Source organism: Sphaeramia orbicularis, chromosome 22 (genome assembly GCF_902148855.1).
Source record: "Sphaeramia orbicularis chromosome 22, fSphaOr1.1, whole genome shotgun sequence".
NCBI classification, from domain to species: domain Eukaryota; kingdom Metazoa; phylum Chordata; class Actinopteri; order Kurtiformes; family Apogonidae; genus Sphaeramia; species Sphaeramia orbicularis.
In genome coordinates, this window is record NC_043978.1 from 52,376,079 (window position 1) to 52,390,569 (window position 14,491).

Here is a 14,491-nt window from a genome sequence, read left to right on the forward strand (position 1 = left end):
AGCTTAACTCGACTCGGGTACGAAGTCCTATTCCTGGAGACTGTTTCCATTACAGGATACTACCGACTTAGGAGTACCTGATCGTCATAGCAATGCGGTGCGTTACTTCCGTGTCGTCTGCTCAGAGTTGCTGATAAACTCACTCGTTGCGTGTTGTCTCGTCAAGCTCATGCTGAATTTTTACATCTGAACCTCCTGGACAAACCATGGTGTACTTTTACAGACTGTCATCATGTGGATTAACCTACCGACAGATTTCCTGTCAACTTCTGCATCTGTTTTTTGTAAAAGGGCGGGTCACAGAGACGACTCTCTGACCAATCAGTGGTCTGCAGTGTTTACACGTCATGTTTTAGTATCTGGTCCACAGTCCTGGAACCTTGTTGAAGGCAATGCCAAAAAACTAGTGCCAGGTAACAGATTCCAGGTCCTTTTCTGTAATGGAAACGCAAAAAGGCCGAGTCGAGTTGAGTCGAGCCGACACCATGTAGTGGAAACGGGGCAATAGAGTTGGAGTTGCTGGGCTGCACCAGTGGCTGGGCAGGTTTCCATTAGCATTCTCGTCACCATTGTGTTGTGCCAAGGGGCCAAACGCAAAGGGCTACGAAGGGAAGAGTGTGCGAGAATGGTTGATAAACAAATGCTAATCTCCTTAGTGCTGCTTCAGGCTCCATAGCAGGTTTCACACACAGCAAAGACAGACCGGCTGCCTGACTGGCTGCGCTGTGCATCCCCTCCACCCTCTTCATTTTAGGAACAATTCTCTCTGCATTCCACCGCTTCTCGTGTTTACAGCAGTAATCCATTCAGTGACGTCTGTATAGGGGAGCCCAACTGTGCATGATCCTTCTTATACCAAACCCTCCTTCTTCTTCTCTCACAACATCCAGAAGCCAGGCTCCCTAAGTCGACTCTCTGGTGGATACTGGCAGATTTGCTTGGCTTCAAACATGAAATTCCCCTTTTGGTTTGTTTATTCAGAGGAGTAAAAAAAGACCGTTCTGCTTATGTTGATGGCAGCTTACACTCTCGAACCTTGCAGAATTCTTTTACTTATTCCTTACTTTTAGGTTTTGCGTTGCATGATTTTGTCCAGTGGGTACAACAACAAATTCTAAGTGTAAAGCTTGGCATCTTTAAGCCATTCCAAGAGCAGCGGGTGTTACCTGTTGTTGTTGTTTTCTGTCTTATTCCTGTTTTCAAGGAAAGTCTTACTGAACATATCCGACACCATTCATTGTGATATCTCTCTTCCGGCTGGTTCCAGTTTCTCAAACAGACAAGGAGGATGTGCGCACTGAAACCAGGGGCAAACTAGGCTTCTTAATTCTTCACCCTGTTCTCTGCCTCCCCCTTCTTTCCCTTGTCTGTTCTTTTCCCAGTCCATGCTGTTGAGCTGGCGCTGTGGGCAGAGGCATGCAAGCAGGGAAAAACCAAACCTCCTGTTGTGTGAGCTGCCAGACCTCTCCACAGTCCTGGCCCCCCGCTGCCTCTCCATTCCCAGCATTGTGAATGAAGCTGCTGTTGGATTCCAGACTCTCTAAACCTTTTATTTCATTTGTTCACTTTTCAAAATTTATAAATCTCTCTTCACTTGCCACAATCCTTTTTCTGTCATTGTCTGTTCACAAGCATTGGTATAACAATAACGTCTGTACTCTTACTTCCTGTACTATAACATCCTCTCATTTTGCATGGCCTTGTAGTAGTGCTCCTGCTCAGCATGGCTGCGAGCAGAGACTGAGGGCCGACGTGGAAGGGTGGAGTTACGAGACAGCACCTGACTGTGGCCGTCCATCAGTAAGTCTGGGTGGGGAGGAGGAGGGAGCATGCTGGAGCAGGACGGGTGAGGAGGTGGTGGCATAGATGAGGAGGGGTGTGGTGGAGGAGGCAAAGGGGAAGAGGAAGGATGTGGAAGTGGTGGCATTTGGGAGGTTGATGGGTGTGGAGGTGGGGGCATTTGGAGGGAAGATGGGTGAGGGGGCGGGGGCATGTGGGAGGATGATGGGTGTGGAGGTGGGGGCATTTGAGACGATGACGGGAGGGGCGGCGGGGACATCTGAGAGGATGGATGAGGAGGGGGAGGCATGTGAGAGGTGGCAGAGTGAGGAGGTGGAGGGGGCATTGGGGAGGAGCTTGGGTGTGGAGGGGGCGGTAATGTGGACGAAGACGAGTGAGGAGGTGGTGGTGGGAGAGGGGATGACGAGAGCTGAGGCGGTGGAGGCAGAGGGGAGGAGGAGGTAGGTAAAGGTGGGGGAGGCAGATCTGCTCCTCCTCCCTCAGCGCTGCCGCTGGCCGAGGAGGAGCAGAGCGAGTCACTTTTCACCGGCAGAGTCCGGTAATCCCGGTAGTGACTCACATTGTCCTGTCGCTGCAAAGCCCTGTGGTGTTTGTCCCCTGCTGGGTCTCCGCCCATCATATTACCACTGATGGTGTTTCTCCACTCCCACGGCTTTCCGTTACTGGCCGACACACGCACAACTGGGTGGTGAGGGGCGTGAGCGTCGATGGTGACAATGCTCCCACTTCCCGCAATGCTCCCAGGGTTGCTACCGGTGCAACTGTCCCGATCCGATGGAATCCGGTAATAGGGCGACTCGGAGCAATTGGAAGAGCCACCACCAGAAGAAGAGCCCCCCTCTGAGGTGACCGGCCCATGTCCCTGCTTTGACATAGCTATGACCTAGAGGACAGAGAAGATCAGCTTAAGTACTGCACGCTGTGTAGTTGTTTCTGAACCTTTAATGATAAAAAGACAAGGCAGATTTATGAGTCTAGCACCATTCATACACAGGGTTATTCACAGTGTTTAGAAAAATGGAAAAGAGACAGATTAAAAACACACAGTTACAATTAAAACAGAATCAATAAAACAGAAATAATAATCGATTTAAACAAAGTCAAAGGTCAGAGGTCAGATAGAACCCTTTCAGTTGAACAGCTGTTTTTAGCCTGACTGAGACACATAGAACTGAAACACACAGAGCTGAAACACACAGAACTGAAACACAGTTGCACCTGTTTAGTCCTGACTCTGGGACCAGCACAAGACCAGTCCATGAGGTTCTCAGACCAGTCCCTGAGGTTCTCAGGGTCCCAGATGGTTCATATGAGACCAACATGTCCCAGATGGACTTTGGTTCTAGACCATGGACAGACTTCTAGACCAGCAGAGCTGTTTCAAAGTCTATTCTCTGAGCCACAGGAAGCCAGTGCACAGATCTGAGCACAGGACTAATATGGTGGTCCTTCCTGGTTCTAGTCTGGACCCAGTGCACAGATCTGAGCACAGGACTAATATGGTGGTCCTTCCTGGTTCTAGTCTGGACCCAGTGCACAGATCTGAGCACAGGACTAATATGGTGGTCCTTCCTGGTTCTAGTCTGGACTCGAGCAACAGTGTTCTGGATGTTCTGCAGCTGTCTTCAGCTGGTTTAGAGTCCAGTAAAGGCTGGTACAGCAGTCTAACCTAGTCCAGATAAATCATGAGCATGAATCAAGACCATGTGGTGCTACGTCTTTACCAATGGCAGGTTGATCTCTCAGTTAGCCTGGGAACCAGATGAATCCGCCAGAGTAAATGAACCATTTGTTGAAAGGTTTCCTCTGGCAGATCAGCCTGGCTCTGCTCTCATTAAAACTGATTTCCCCTCAGCAAAGATCCAGCTGAGCCAATCACAACCGTTCATCTGTTATTGAGTAGTCCCAGCGTGGTTTGATTCAATGACCACCTGCCATCTGGGATCCTTCAAGATGAGCTCTGACCTTTGTCTGTACAGGAAAACCTACTGGTCCTAGTCTGGTGATTTTCCAGTCCTGGCATAAACTTGACATGTCTTGACTTGGCACAGGTTTTTTCAGTGTTTCCACTGCATGAGAGCAGGAAGTGCCACATAATGTCACATACTATCAGATACTATTTCAGGTATTCAGCTATACCAGGGCTGTCAAACTCATGTTAGTTCAGTTCCACATTCAGCCCAGTTTGATCACAAATGGGCTGGACCAGTAAAATAATACCAGTGAAAAAAGTAAAATTATATTTTGATCAGGTTTACATCGACAAAGTTTCCTTAAAAATCTGAATAACCTGAACAACTTGAATTGTCTGAAGAAAAACAAGTGCATTTTTAACAATATTCTGCCTCAGTTTATCATTTACACATGTGCATTGCAATTGCACAAAACATTTAGTAACAGGCAGAATATTGGTAAAATTGCATTTACTTTTCTTAAGACATTTCCGTTTGTTCATATCTATTCAGGTTATTCATGTTTTTTGTAAAAGTATAGTTTGGTAATGTAAACATTTTCATGTAATTTTACTTTTTTACAGAAAAAAAAAACCAAAAAACAGAGAGAATTTGTGGTTGTTATTATTTATAGGTTTATGATAATATTTTACTGGTTCTGACCCACTTGAAATCTAATCAGACTGTATGTGTCTGTATGTGGAACCTGAACCAAAATGATTTTGACGCCACTGATTGTTAATATCTTCAGTGTAATTTTTGCATGTCACACATTCATCCCCAGGGCCGGATTGGACCCTTTGGTGGGCCGGATTTGGCCCCCGGGACGCATGTTTGACACCAGTGAGTTATACTAACCATAACAGACAATCATGCAGATCACAGATTGACTGATCCAGAATAGTCGTGTGTCAGTATACAGCATATGTGTGAAAAGGTTGTGAAGTGATTGGGAAATCTTCAAGAACACTGGACAAATGTTTTGGCTCTAATTCAGTTATTTGTCAGTTATTGGGTCGAGGACAGCTGACTTGTAGTACATTTGCTTGTGGGTGAGCTGTATTTATCACACATAACTGGATTATGATTTTTGGATGCTTAAAATATGTTTCCATGATTCTGTTACATTTAATGTGTCTGAGATCATTGCAGAAGTGTGAGAAAAAAAGACTTTAAAATGCCAGATAGAGCAAAATAATCTTATTGAACAGCCAAATCTCAATCTTGTGCACTGTAAAAAATAACTGTAGAATTAACACCAAAAAGTTGTAAAATTGCAACATAAAAAAAACTGTAAGTGACTATACAATGCAAAGTTGTTTATTTGAAAAGATTTTTGTGTTAAGGATTGAATCAAATATAGCTGTAGTTTTTACAGGAAGAGTATGTGAACAAAACCAGATTTGTATGTAGAAATGATGGATTTCTATTTTTTTTAGAAAATAAAACTCTAAATTGAAAAACAATGTGATGCCGTTTAAATTGCAAAGACCATAATGTTGAAATAACGGCATATTTTATATACATATATATATATATATATATATATATATATATATATATATATATACACACACAGGGTGGGGAAGCAAAATTTACAATATTTTGAGGCAGGGATTGAAAGACAGTGTATGACCAATTAGTTTAGTGAAAGTCATGAGAATTTATTTGCCACAAGAAAATGTACATAATAGAAAATGTTTTTATTCTATGTGTCCTCCTTCTTTCTCAATAACTGCCTTCACATGCTTCCTGAAACTTGCGCAAGTGTTCCTCAAATATTGGGGTGACAACTTCTCCCATTCTTCTTTAATAGTATCTTCCAGACTTTCTGGTAATAGTTTTGCTCATAGTCATTCTCTTCTTTCCATTAGAAACAGTCTTTATGGACACTCCAACTATTTTTGAAATCTCCTTTGGTGTGACGAGTGCATTCAGCAAATCACACACTCTTTGACGTTTGCTTTCCTGATTACTCATATGGGCAAAAGTTTCTGAAAAGGTATGGATAATAGTGTTAGGTATGATTATGACATCAATATATGTTTGGTTTCAAAACAATTGACGTAGTGCCTGCTGAGAAAAAACAACTAAATGTTCATTGTAAATTTTGCTTCCCCACCCTGTATATATATAAAAAGTTATAAAAAAAAAAGTAAACATTTACCAATGTAACATTTTAAATTTGTAAATGAATGGGTTGGTAGAGTTGGTAGAGCAGCTCATCCAATAACCAAAGGGTTGGTGGTTCCAATCCTGGCTCTGACTGTCCATATGTCCAAGTGTCCATGGAAGACACTGAACCCTAAACTGGTCCCAGTTGGACCTGGTGGATTTGGAAAGAGCTTTGGACACCATGAAGGAGGAGAAAATGAGCTAAAGAAGTGCAGAACATTTACCATTTAAATCCACTGTTAAATCTACATGTTTAAAATGTTCAATCTACATGTTTCAAATGTTAAATCAACATGTTGCTCCATAAATATATTTACAGTTGGATGTGTTTTTTACAGTATTGATCTGGAAACCACAGCTGCCAGTTTTTTTTTCCGTAAAAACAACAGGATTTTTTTTTTTTTTACAGTGTGTCAACATTCTCAGTCACGTCCAGTGTTATATTTCCCATCCAAAAATAAGTAATTGAATTTCAAGCCATAAATGACAAGAAAGATGTGTTCCCGTATTTCCGACAGCTGACTCAAAGTCCCACATGATATTTCTCTGACTGGTTGGAGGCCCATATCACTGCATCCAGAGGCATTTTGTTCTGTGCCTGTAGATGATGCCCCTTGGAAATACAAAAAATAAAATATGAGGTTCCAAATTAATTCTCATTTAAGAATTACTGCAGCAATGCCAGGCAAACTTTCAGTGGTAACTATAGACTGCAGATAAGAAAGTAACAGTCAAAGTTTTTTTTTGCTGACTCACTTGACTCTGACAAGTCCTCTTGTTGCTTTGATTGAAGTGAGTTCTATAAAGTAAACCATAAATGAACCATGACTCTTAACTTGATAGTTCAGCTTGATATAACTTAAGTGTCAAGGCAACAACATGACTTCTCAGAGTTGAGTGGAGTCAGTCAGCAAATCTTTTTTATAGTATATCACAGTTGTAAGTACTGCTATGTGGCTTCTATTTGGATTTGGATGCCTCAGTGTGACATCCACCCACCAATCAGCTGCCAGCAGCCTACTGGATTTATTTCTCACCATACATCTACACTATCGTCACAGTAACTGGTATTTAACCAACTGACCAAAGAGATGACAACTGACCAAACAGATAACTGACCAAAGAGATGACAACTGACCAAACAGATGACAACTGAACATCAAACTAAATCTGTACGATGGTTCCTACCTATAGACACTGAAATGACCTTGAGGAAACAGTCATTAGAAGTCAAGCTTCTTTCTTTCTTTCTTTCTTTCTTTCTTTCTTTCTTTCTTTCTGTATGTCTTTCTGTATGTCTTTCTGTATGTCTTTCTGTATGTATGTATGTATATAGGTGTTGGAGGGTGGATGGGTGGGTAGGTATCAGTGGCGGCTGCTCGTCTTTCAGTCAGGGGAAGCTCATTGTCGGCGTACATAAAAAAAAAAAGCCAAGTTATTTAAACATAAATTCATCCCCTCGTTCCTTTTTAAGAAAATGGTCAGTGACCTTATTGTACCAACTAAACAAGAAAACGTTAAAATTATGTTAAATTGAAACAAGGAAGTCCAATGAGTGTGTTTTCTTTCCAGGTCAGTAAATGAACAGTTCATTTGGTTTCTCTGATTTCACAGCAGAATGTGTGACCGTATTAAACTGAACTGTGTCAGTGAATGAGGAGATCTGAAAACAGCTGTCAATCAAACGGGATTCAGCCTTTGGACTGATCCTCCAATCGGCACGTGGAAGCTCAGCATCCAGCCCAGCCGAGCTCCGCCCACAGCTCCATTCACCCCCAGAGACGCCGAGCGTCCAGGGGCGGGACAACATCATGGCATTTATCCAATGATGGTCCAGTTTAGAGTCAGTTTAAACCAGTTCCACTCAGTCCCATTGAAGTGCATGGACACTGAGCGTCTACGGACAAATGCACTGAGCAGAGATGGAATGAGAAAACAGAGACACGGGAATGGAGGAGAAGTGAACAACCTCCAGTCCACTGATTTGGGATAAAACTGATTCTGAACAAACTGGTCTGTGAGATGAACGTGTTCTGACACATTTGGAGTCAATGAAATGTCAACACAACCGAACAGATTTGAGCATTTAATTTTCATAATTTTAGGGGAAGCCGAGCTTCCCTTGCAGTCTGTGAGAAATCGCCTCTGGTAGGTAGGTGGATGTGTTCTGCAAAAAACCACCACCAGAGGGCAATTGAAATATTTTGGCCACTCTTTTGGGGAATTTGTACAGTATCTTTTAATTTTTAGACCAAAATGGTAGATAAGTCCTAAGTGCTCAGACGAGTACTATTTACAGATCGATGCAATCTTTCTGCTAAAACTGGGACATATCCAAACGCTCTCTAACAGCTTCTTGCCTGGACCTTGTGGGAGGGCAGGATTGCTTTGGCAGCTACTGTTTTTAAGGTCAAAATGGACTTGCTGTCTAAAGTTCAGCAGCAACTATAAAAATCTTAATCAATCAATATGAATCCTGAGTTTTATTAGGGTCAACATTGTAAAGGGTAATGGTAAGGTATTTAATAACCCTAACACACATTTTAATCAGATTTAACTTCACCTATAATTAATGTCTGAACCCTAATGGCAGCATTTTACATTGGAAACTAATCAGTGAAATTGCTTCTGCCAGTGTTGTTCTGTGACAACTTTACAAACAAAATAAATCATATGTTTGTTCCGTACACTCTTGGCAGCTATTACATCTCTCCCACTTTAACTATATAGTCTATATTTCAGAGCTCCCTGCATACTAAAAGGTGCTGAAGACTTTCGTGACCAATTTTTCCTCAGATCTGTCCATCCTCAGTCATATCCTCAGTATCATGAATCTGTTAGTCTGTCAGTCATTACTCAGCTGAATCTCTTGCATTACAGTGAACAGTTTCTTAGTGCCATCCACCACAGACAGTCCATGTGTTTACAAACCGACCTGGGAGGTAATTAAGGCATCTTTGGAATTTTGTCGCGTAGTGCATTGTGGGAAGCGAAGGCTCGTGCAGCCGCCTGACAGCGGCAGCTGGAACAGACACAATTGGAAACAGCAGGAACTCCCTTCCTTCTGTGCATATTCCTCCAGCCGTTTCTGCGTTTCCGTGTGTTTGTTTCATCCATATAATACCATATGGTCATACCTCCGTTTCCCACAATGCACGTCGCGACAAAATTCCAAAGATGCCCGAGTGACCTCCCGGGTCAGTTTGTAAACACACAGTTTGTTTATAGTGGATGGAACTAAGAAACTGTTCACCATAATGCGAGAGATTCAGCTGAGTAATGACAGACAGACGAAGAGATTCATGATACTGAGGAAATGACTGAGGATGGACAGAGACGATGAAAAACTGGTCACAAAAGTCTCCAGCACCTTTAAAATCAAAGTGCAGTTCAGAGTTTGCATGAAGTTTCTATGATTTCAAGGTGTTGGTTTTGCAATCGTGCCTCACCTGAGTGACTCGTTGCTGGCTTGGAGGCTGACTGGGCTGCGTGGTGGGCACACGGGGAGTTGAGACGGCGATAGGCCCTGTTCCTGGCTCTTTGACCACTCCTCCCTCTGTGAGTGACAGCCACTTGGCACGGGTCTTGGCACTCTTAGGGGAGACGGGCGGTGGGCGGGAGGCCTCCTCAGGGATATGAACCAACGGGGGCGCCACCACCATCCTGGCTCCGGTTGGCGTGGCGGTGCCTTTGTTGGCTTGGACAGTGGGATACAGCGAGGACGGCATCGCCTGTTCTCCTTCTCCAACTGCTCCTCCTTCGTCTCCTCCGTCGGTTCTGTCGGCAGCCTCGTCCTCGTCACGTGAGCTCTGGCTGCGGAGCTCCAGGGAACGCTGCTTCCACTCCGACACCAGCTGCCGAGACCTCTGGGGGTCAAAGGGCACGTGGAAGGTCATGTGACGCTGTGTAGCAGCCGGTTCCTCTGTCGGGGAAATGGGGCTGTTGCCGTTCGCGACTCGAGGCAAGGTGTTACTGAACGTCACCATGGTTTCCTTCCCCATGGGACGAGTGGTCGCCAGGAGCTCCACGTCAGCGCTGGCTCGCTTTAGGGAGGCCAAGGATGCCTTCTCTCTCCTCACCTTACTCCGGGCTCCAGAGCCCATCCCCAGCTCCTCCCTGCTCTCTGACACCCTGGGAGTTTTTCTGTACAGCGAGTCGTGACTGCGCTGGCTCAGCACCCTCAGGCTGTCCTTCTGCTGGGCCGGGGCCAGTCTGGGAAAACAGGGAGCGTCCTCCTCTGATGCTTTGAAGTTTCCCACAGCAAACACAGCCTGACAGACGACAGAGGATATGTGGAGGAACAAGAGAGAGACCAAATCAGAGAAGTTAAATTAAGACTGTATTGTGAAAATGTATTTTCTTTAATCTTTTCAAGCTGATTTTCCTATTAGTTAGAAGCAAATGCATGAATAGGCAACTCTTTTCTTTCGCCTATTAAATGAGAGGTCAGCATGAATTAGTTTCTTCCCCCTCTTTCACAATTCATCCTTTAATGACAGGAGGAAACTGTCCCCCTCTTAAATAAGTGAAAGACGGCGGAAAAGAGACGGCGAGGAGGAGGAGGAAAGCGTGGAAAATGGCATAGACAAGTTTTCTTAAAATGAAGTGTGAAATTGTTCCAGAGAATTCTTATCGGATTATTCACTCTCTTTCCCTTCCCTCCGTAATAGAAAAAGCTATATATAGCCTGCCAAAAAAAGAAAAAGAAAAAAAAAACTGCTAGGAGAAAAAAGTATGGGAGATACAGGGAAAGGAGAGGTGATGAAAAAAGACGCATTTGTTAGAACATGCTGTCATAGTGTGAGAAAAATACAATGGAACGATTCAGTCACAGCCAAACTAAGCCACGTTATTAAAAAAAAAAGAAAAAAGTCTATTTATGTGTTTTTTGTCTTCCCTGCCACGCTGCATGCTGATTGTTAACTACTCCCTGGGGACAAAACAAATCCCTAAAAGCACAGAAACATATGCTGGAAGTCGTATCACCCAATCAACTAAAACATGAAAAGAGGAATTCATGTCATTTAATTTCAGTCGTTCAGAGTTACTGCACCATGAAAAGAGTAATCATATTGAAACCAGGGAACTAAATTAAAAATTGCAAAACTTTTCAATAATGTTTATCAAACTCTCCACCTTTAAATTAGCTAAAATTTCCTTAGGGGGTCAAATGAGTGGCCATTTTTGTCCCAAAAAAAAAAAGAAAGTTGTCATAAATGCATAGAAGTGTATTGAAATAATGCTAATCCATTTGTGCACAGACTACTGATATTATTTGACAGTGGAAGCTCTATTTTCATAAATATTGGATTTGGAATAGCACATGTATGTGAAAACTTTTGCTGGTGGACGGACGTGACATTACCCATGATGCTCTGGTCAGTACCAGTACTTTATTAGGAATAAACTTATAGACTTACTATTGCTAATTGTGCTCTTCTTCATAAATGTTAGTATTGTGGATCTAAAACAATCCCAGCTGACACAAAAACACTAAATGTGTCAGTGGACGGATGTGACATGGTTGTTGTGGATCCCATCATACTGATGCTCTGCAGCCATGTCAGTGTTTACACTAATGATCCCTGTGCAAAAACTAGGAGCACTATTATTTATTGGATAGTTTAGCATCAGACTAAAGAGGAAAGAACAATATAGAATTGGTATTTCTGTATAAAAATGCTTATTATTAGAAAACTGTTGATTTAAACAGTGCTGTGTGCCATTCTTCATGTATGTATTGGTGGAACATAAGCAGGATGGATCAGCACCATACTCCAGACTGAACCTGTACAAATAAAACATGTGATATGGAGGAGAGAATCTGGGAAGAAAAACTGGGGAATCTAAATGAATAGAAGATTTGTTTTTCAGGGAAATTCAGTTCAAATAGAACTTGGCCATTTGTGACATGAAAATATAGCATTAATTGTGCTGAAATGGGACATTTTTGAGCTGAAAACATAGTTCATATGAGCATCAACATGTTAAAATCCTGTACATTTGCAGAACTTGCATTTACCAACACAAAGTTCCTTATATTGATTTCTTATGCACAAAGACATAAATATGACCTCAAGGCAACTTTTAGCCGAAATACATCACACTTACCAGGTAGACTCCAATGCCAGCTCCTATCAGGTATCCCACATAAACGTCTATGGGATGACTGCGGTGCTGAGTTATCTGCGTCAGCCCAGCGAGGCCTGCTGCCATGCAGAACGCAAACACCAACAACGGCTTCAGGAGCTTAGTCGTGCTGCTGATGCTGGCATTGAAATACATCTGTGGACAGAGAAATATACATAAATTAGCAAAAGATGGGCAAGTCAGACATATGGTGACCGGGATGGAGATGTGTTTAAAAGACACCATGACTTTGGGCATAATATTAATAATAAAAGGCATATTATTTCCTGAACTGCAGCAAAAGTCTGACCTCAACACAGAAAGACATTTAGAGTTGAAATGGGTGAAGGGAGGAAAACACAAATGTACATTTTGTAACTTCAGATGATCTCACACACCTTGGTTTAACCCTGGGGTGTCAAAATCATTTCAGTTCAGGGGACACATTCAGCCTAATTCGATCTCAAGCGGGCCAAACCATTAAAATTATAGCATAAAAAGCTATAAATAATGACAACTCCAAGTTTTTTCCTTCATGTTAGTGCAATAAAAAACATTAAATTATGAAAATGTTTACATTTACAAACTATGTTTTCACAAAAAAAGATGTGAACCAGAAAAAAATTGAATTTCTTAAGAAAAATTAGCTAAATTTAAACAATATTCTGCCTCAACTTATCACTTGTACATGTGCATTACACACAATGTTACACAAGCAAAATATTGTTGAAATTTTGAAGTTTGGAATGTGTAATTAAAATAAGAATGTCTACAATATTATGTGTCAATTTATTAACACAACTAACAAAATTGGATCAACAAATCCACAAAACATGTAGTAACAGAAAGAATATTGTTCAAATTGTACTTAATTTTCAGGTTGTTCACATTTTATTGTAAGGGTTATCAGACTGTTATTTGACTTTAGATCACATTGGGCTAACACCAGTTCAACACCACAGACTGTTCAGATCTTCAGTGTCATTTTTGCACTCCATAAAATCATGCCACAGGCTGGATTGGACCTTTTGGAGGGCCAGTTTTGGCCCACGGGACGCATGTTTGACACCTGTGGTTTAACCCATAAAGACCCAAACATCCACCATCGACCAAAAGCATCTACTGATCTAAGCTGCTGATCCACTGATCCTTTCAATACATTTTCCCCTGTAAGTTGCTTTGGAAAAAAGTGTCTGCCAAATGCATAAACATAAACATAAACATAAATAATTGGTGTAAAATGCAGTTTGTCATCTTTTCATGGTCATAACCCATTTGGACGTTCAGAAACTTTGTAGTTCCTGTGAAAACACTGTCATCTTCTACAGCATTGATTCACTAGTAAAACCTATGGAGTTTGATCAATGGCAGATGGAAACATTGGTTTTATGTTCATTTATTGATATATTTGACTGAAAAATTCACTTTTTCTTCATTTTTTCCCCCTGTTTTTATATAAAAACTTTTGAATTTATTCTTGAGCTTTTATGAGTATCTACATAATCAACAAGTGTTCAGAGAACGCAAACCTCCGCTAAGCACCCCAAACAGTGTGCATGTGTGGATTGACTATTTCTGTTTAAATTCAACAGTTTCCAGGTTGTTCCATACAGCAGAAAAAGTTGAAGCTTGGTACCAGTCGTGTGTATGCCCAATTAGATTCAATTCCCATCAATATTAGTTGAGTTCTAATTTTAAATGTGTGGTAAATGGGATTTTCAGTGTTAAATGTAAATGTCCACAGAGTCCACATTCCACAGTGGATGTGGACAATTTAGTTCCAGATACAAGATATTGTTCTAAGCTACAGGTGGATCCAATTGGAGGCTAATCGGAGTCATTTTGAATTTTGGATGAATTTTGTAAAATTGCTCAATGATGACAGATGGAAAATTATAGATGTTGTGACCTTGCTGTGACCTTGAACTTTGACCTACTTGGCCCAAAATTTAGTGGGTTGGTCCCAGGGCCTAGGCCTATCTGTGGGGAAGATTTGGGAAAGATGGGTGGAAGAGTTTTCGCCTAAAGTTGATAACAAACAAACAAACAAACAAACTAGAAGCACCCGGAGAGCGCGGACCTCCGCCAAGGCAGATCAGTGGCTCTTCCCCCCCACCCCCGATCACCACCAAAATTTAATCATTTATTCCTTGTGTCAGTATCAACATTTCCTGAAATTTTCATCCAAATCCGTCCATAACTTTTTGAGTTATCTTGCACACAGACAGACAGACAAACAAACCAACGCTGACAAAAACAGAACCTCCTTGGCGGAGGTAACAAACACACAAACAAACAAGAAAAGCACTCAGCCAGCGCAGACCTCCGCCAAGGCAGGTCAGTGCCCCCCCCACCCCCCCCGATCACCACCAAAATGTAATAATTTCTTCCTTGTGCCAGTATCAACATTTAATGAAAATTTCATAAAAATCCAT

At 42.1% G+C, this 14,491-nt stretch overlaps 1 protein-coding gene across 1 annotated transcript in view; it reads right to left on the reverse strand.

Annotated features, from left to right (window-relative positions):
- Window positions 1–1,055: 1,055 nt before the first annotated feature.
- plppr3a (phospholipid phosphatase related 3a) overlaps window positions 1,056–14,491 on the reverse strand; it is a 66,618-nt gene continuing 53,182 nt past the window's right edge. The window contains exons 7-9 of the mRNA XM_030127471.1: window positions 12,039–12,212; window positions 9,377–10,198; window positions 1,056–2,683 (exon numbers count right to left, since the gene is read on the reverse strand). Of these exons, the coding sequence (XP_029983331.1) occupies window positions 1,673–2,683; window positions 9,377–10,198; window positions 12,039–12,212 (2,007 nt within the window). The 3' untranslated portion in view covers window positions 1,056–1,672. The remainder of the gene's footprint in view (window positions 2,684–9,376; window positions 10,199–12,038; window positions 12,213–14,491) is intronic.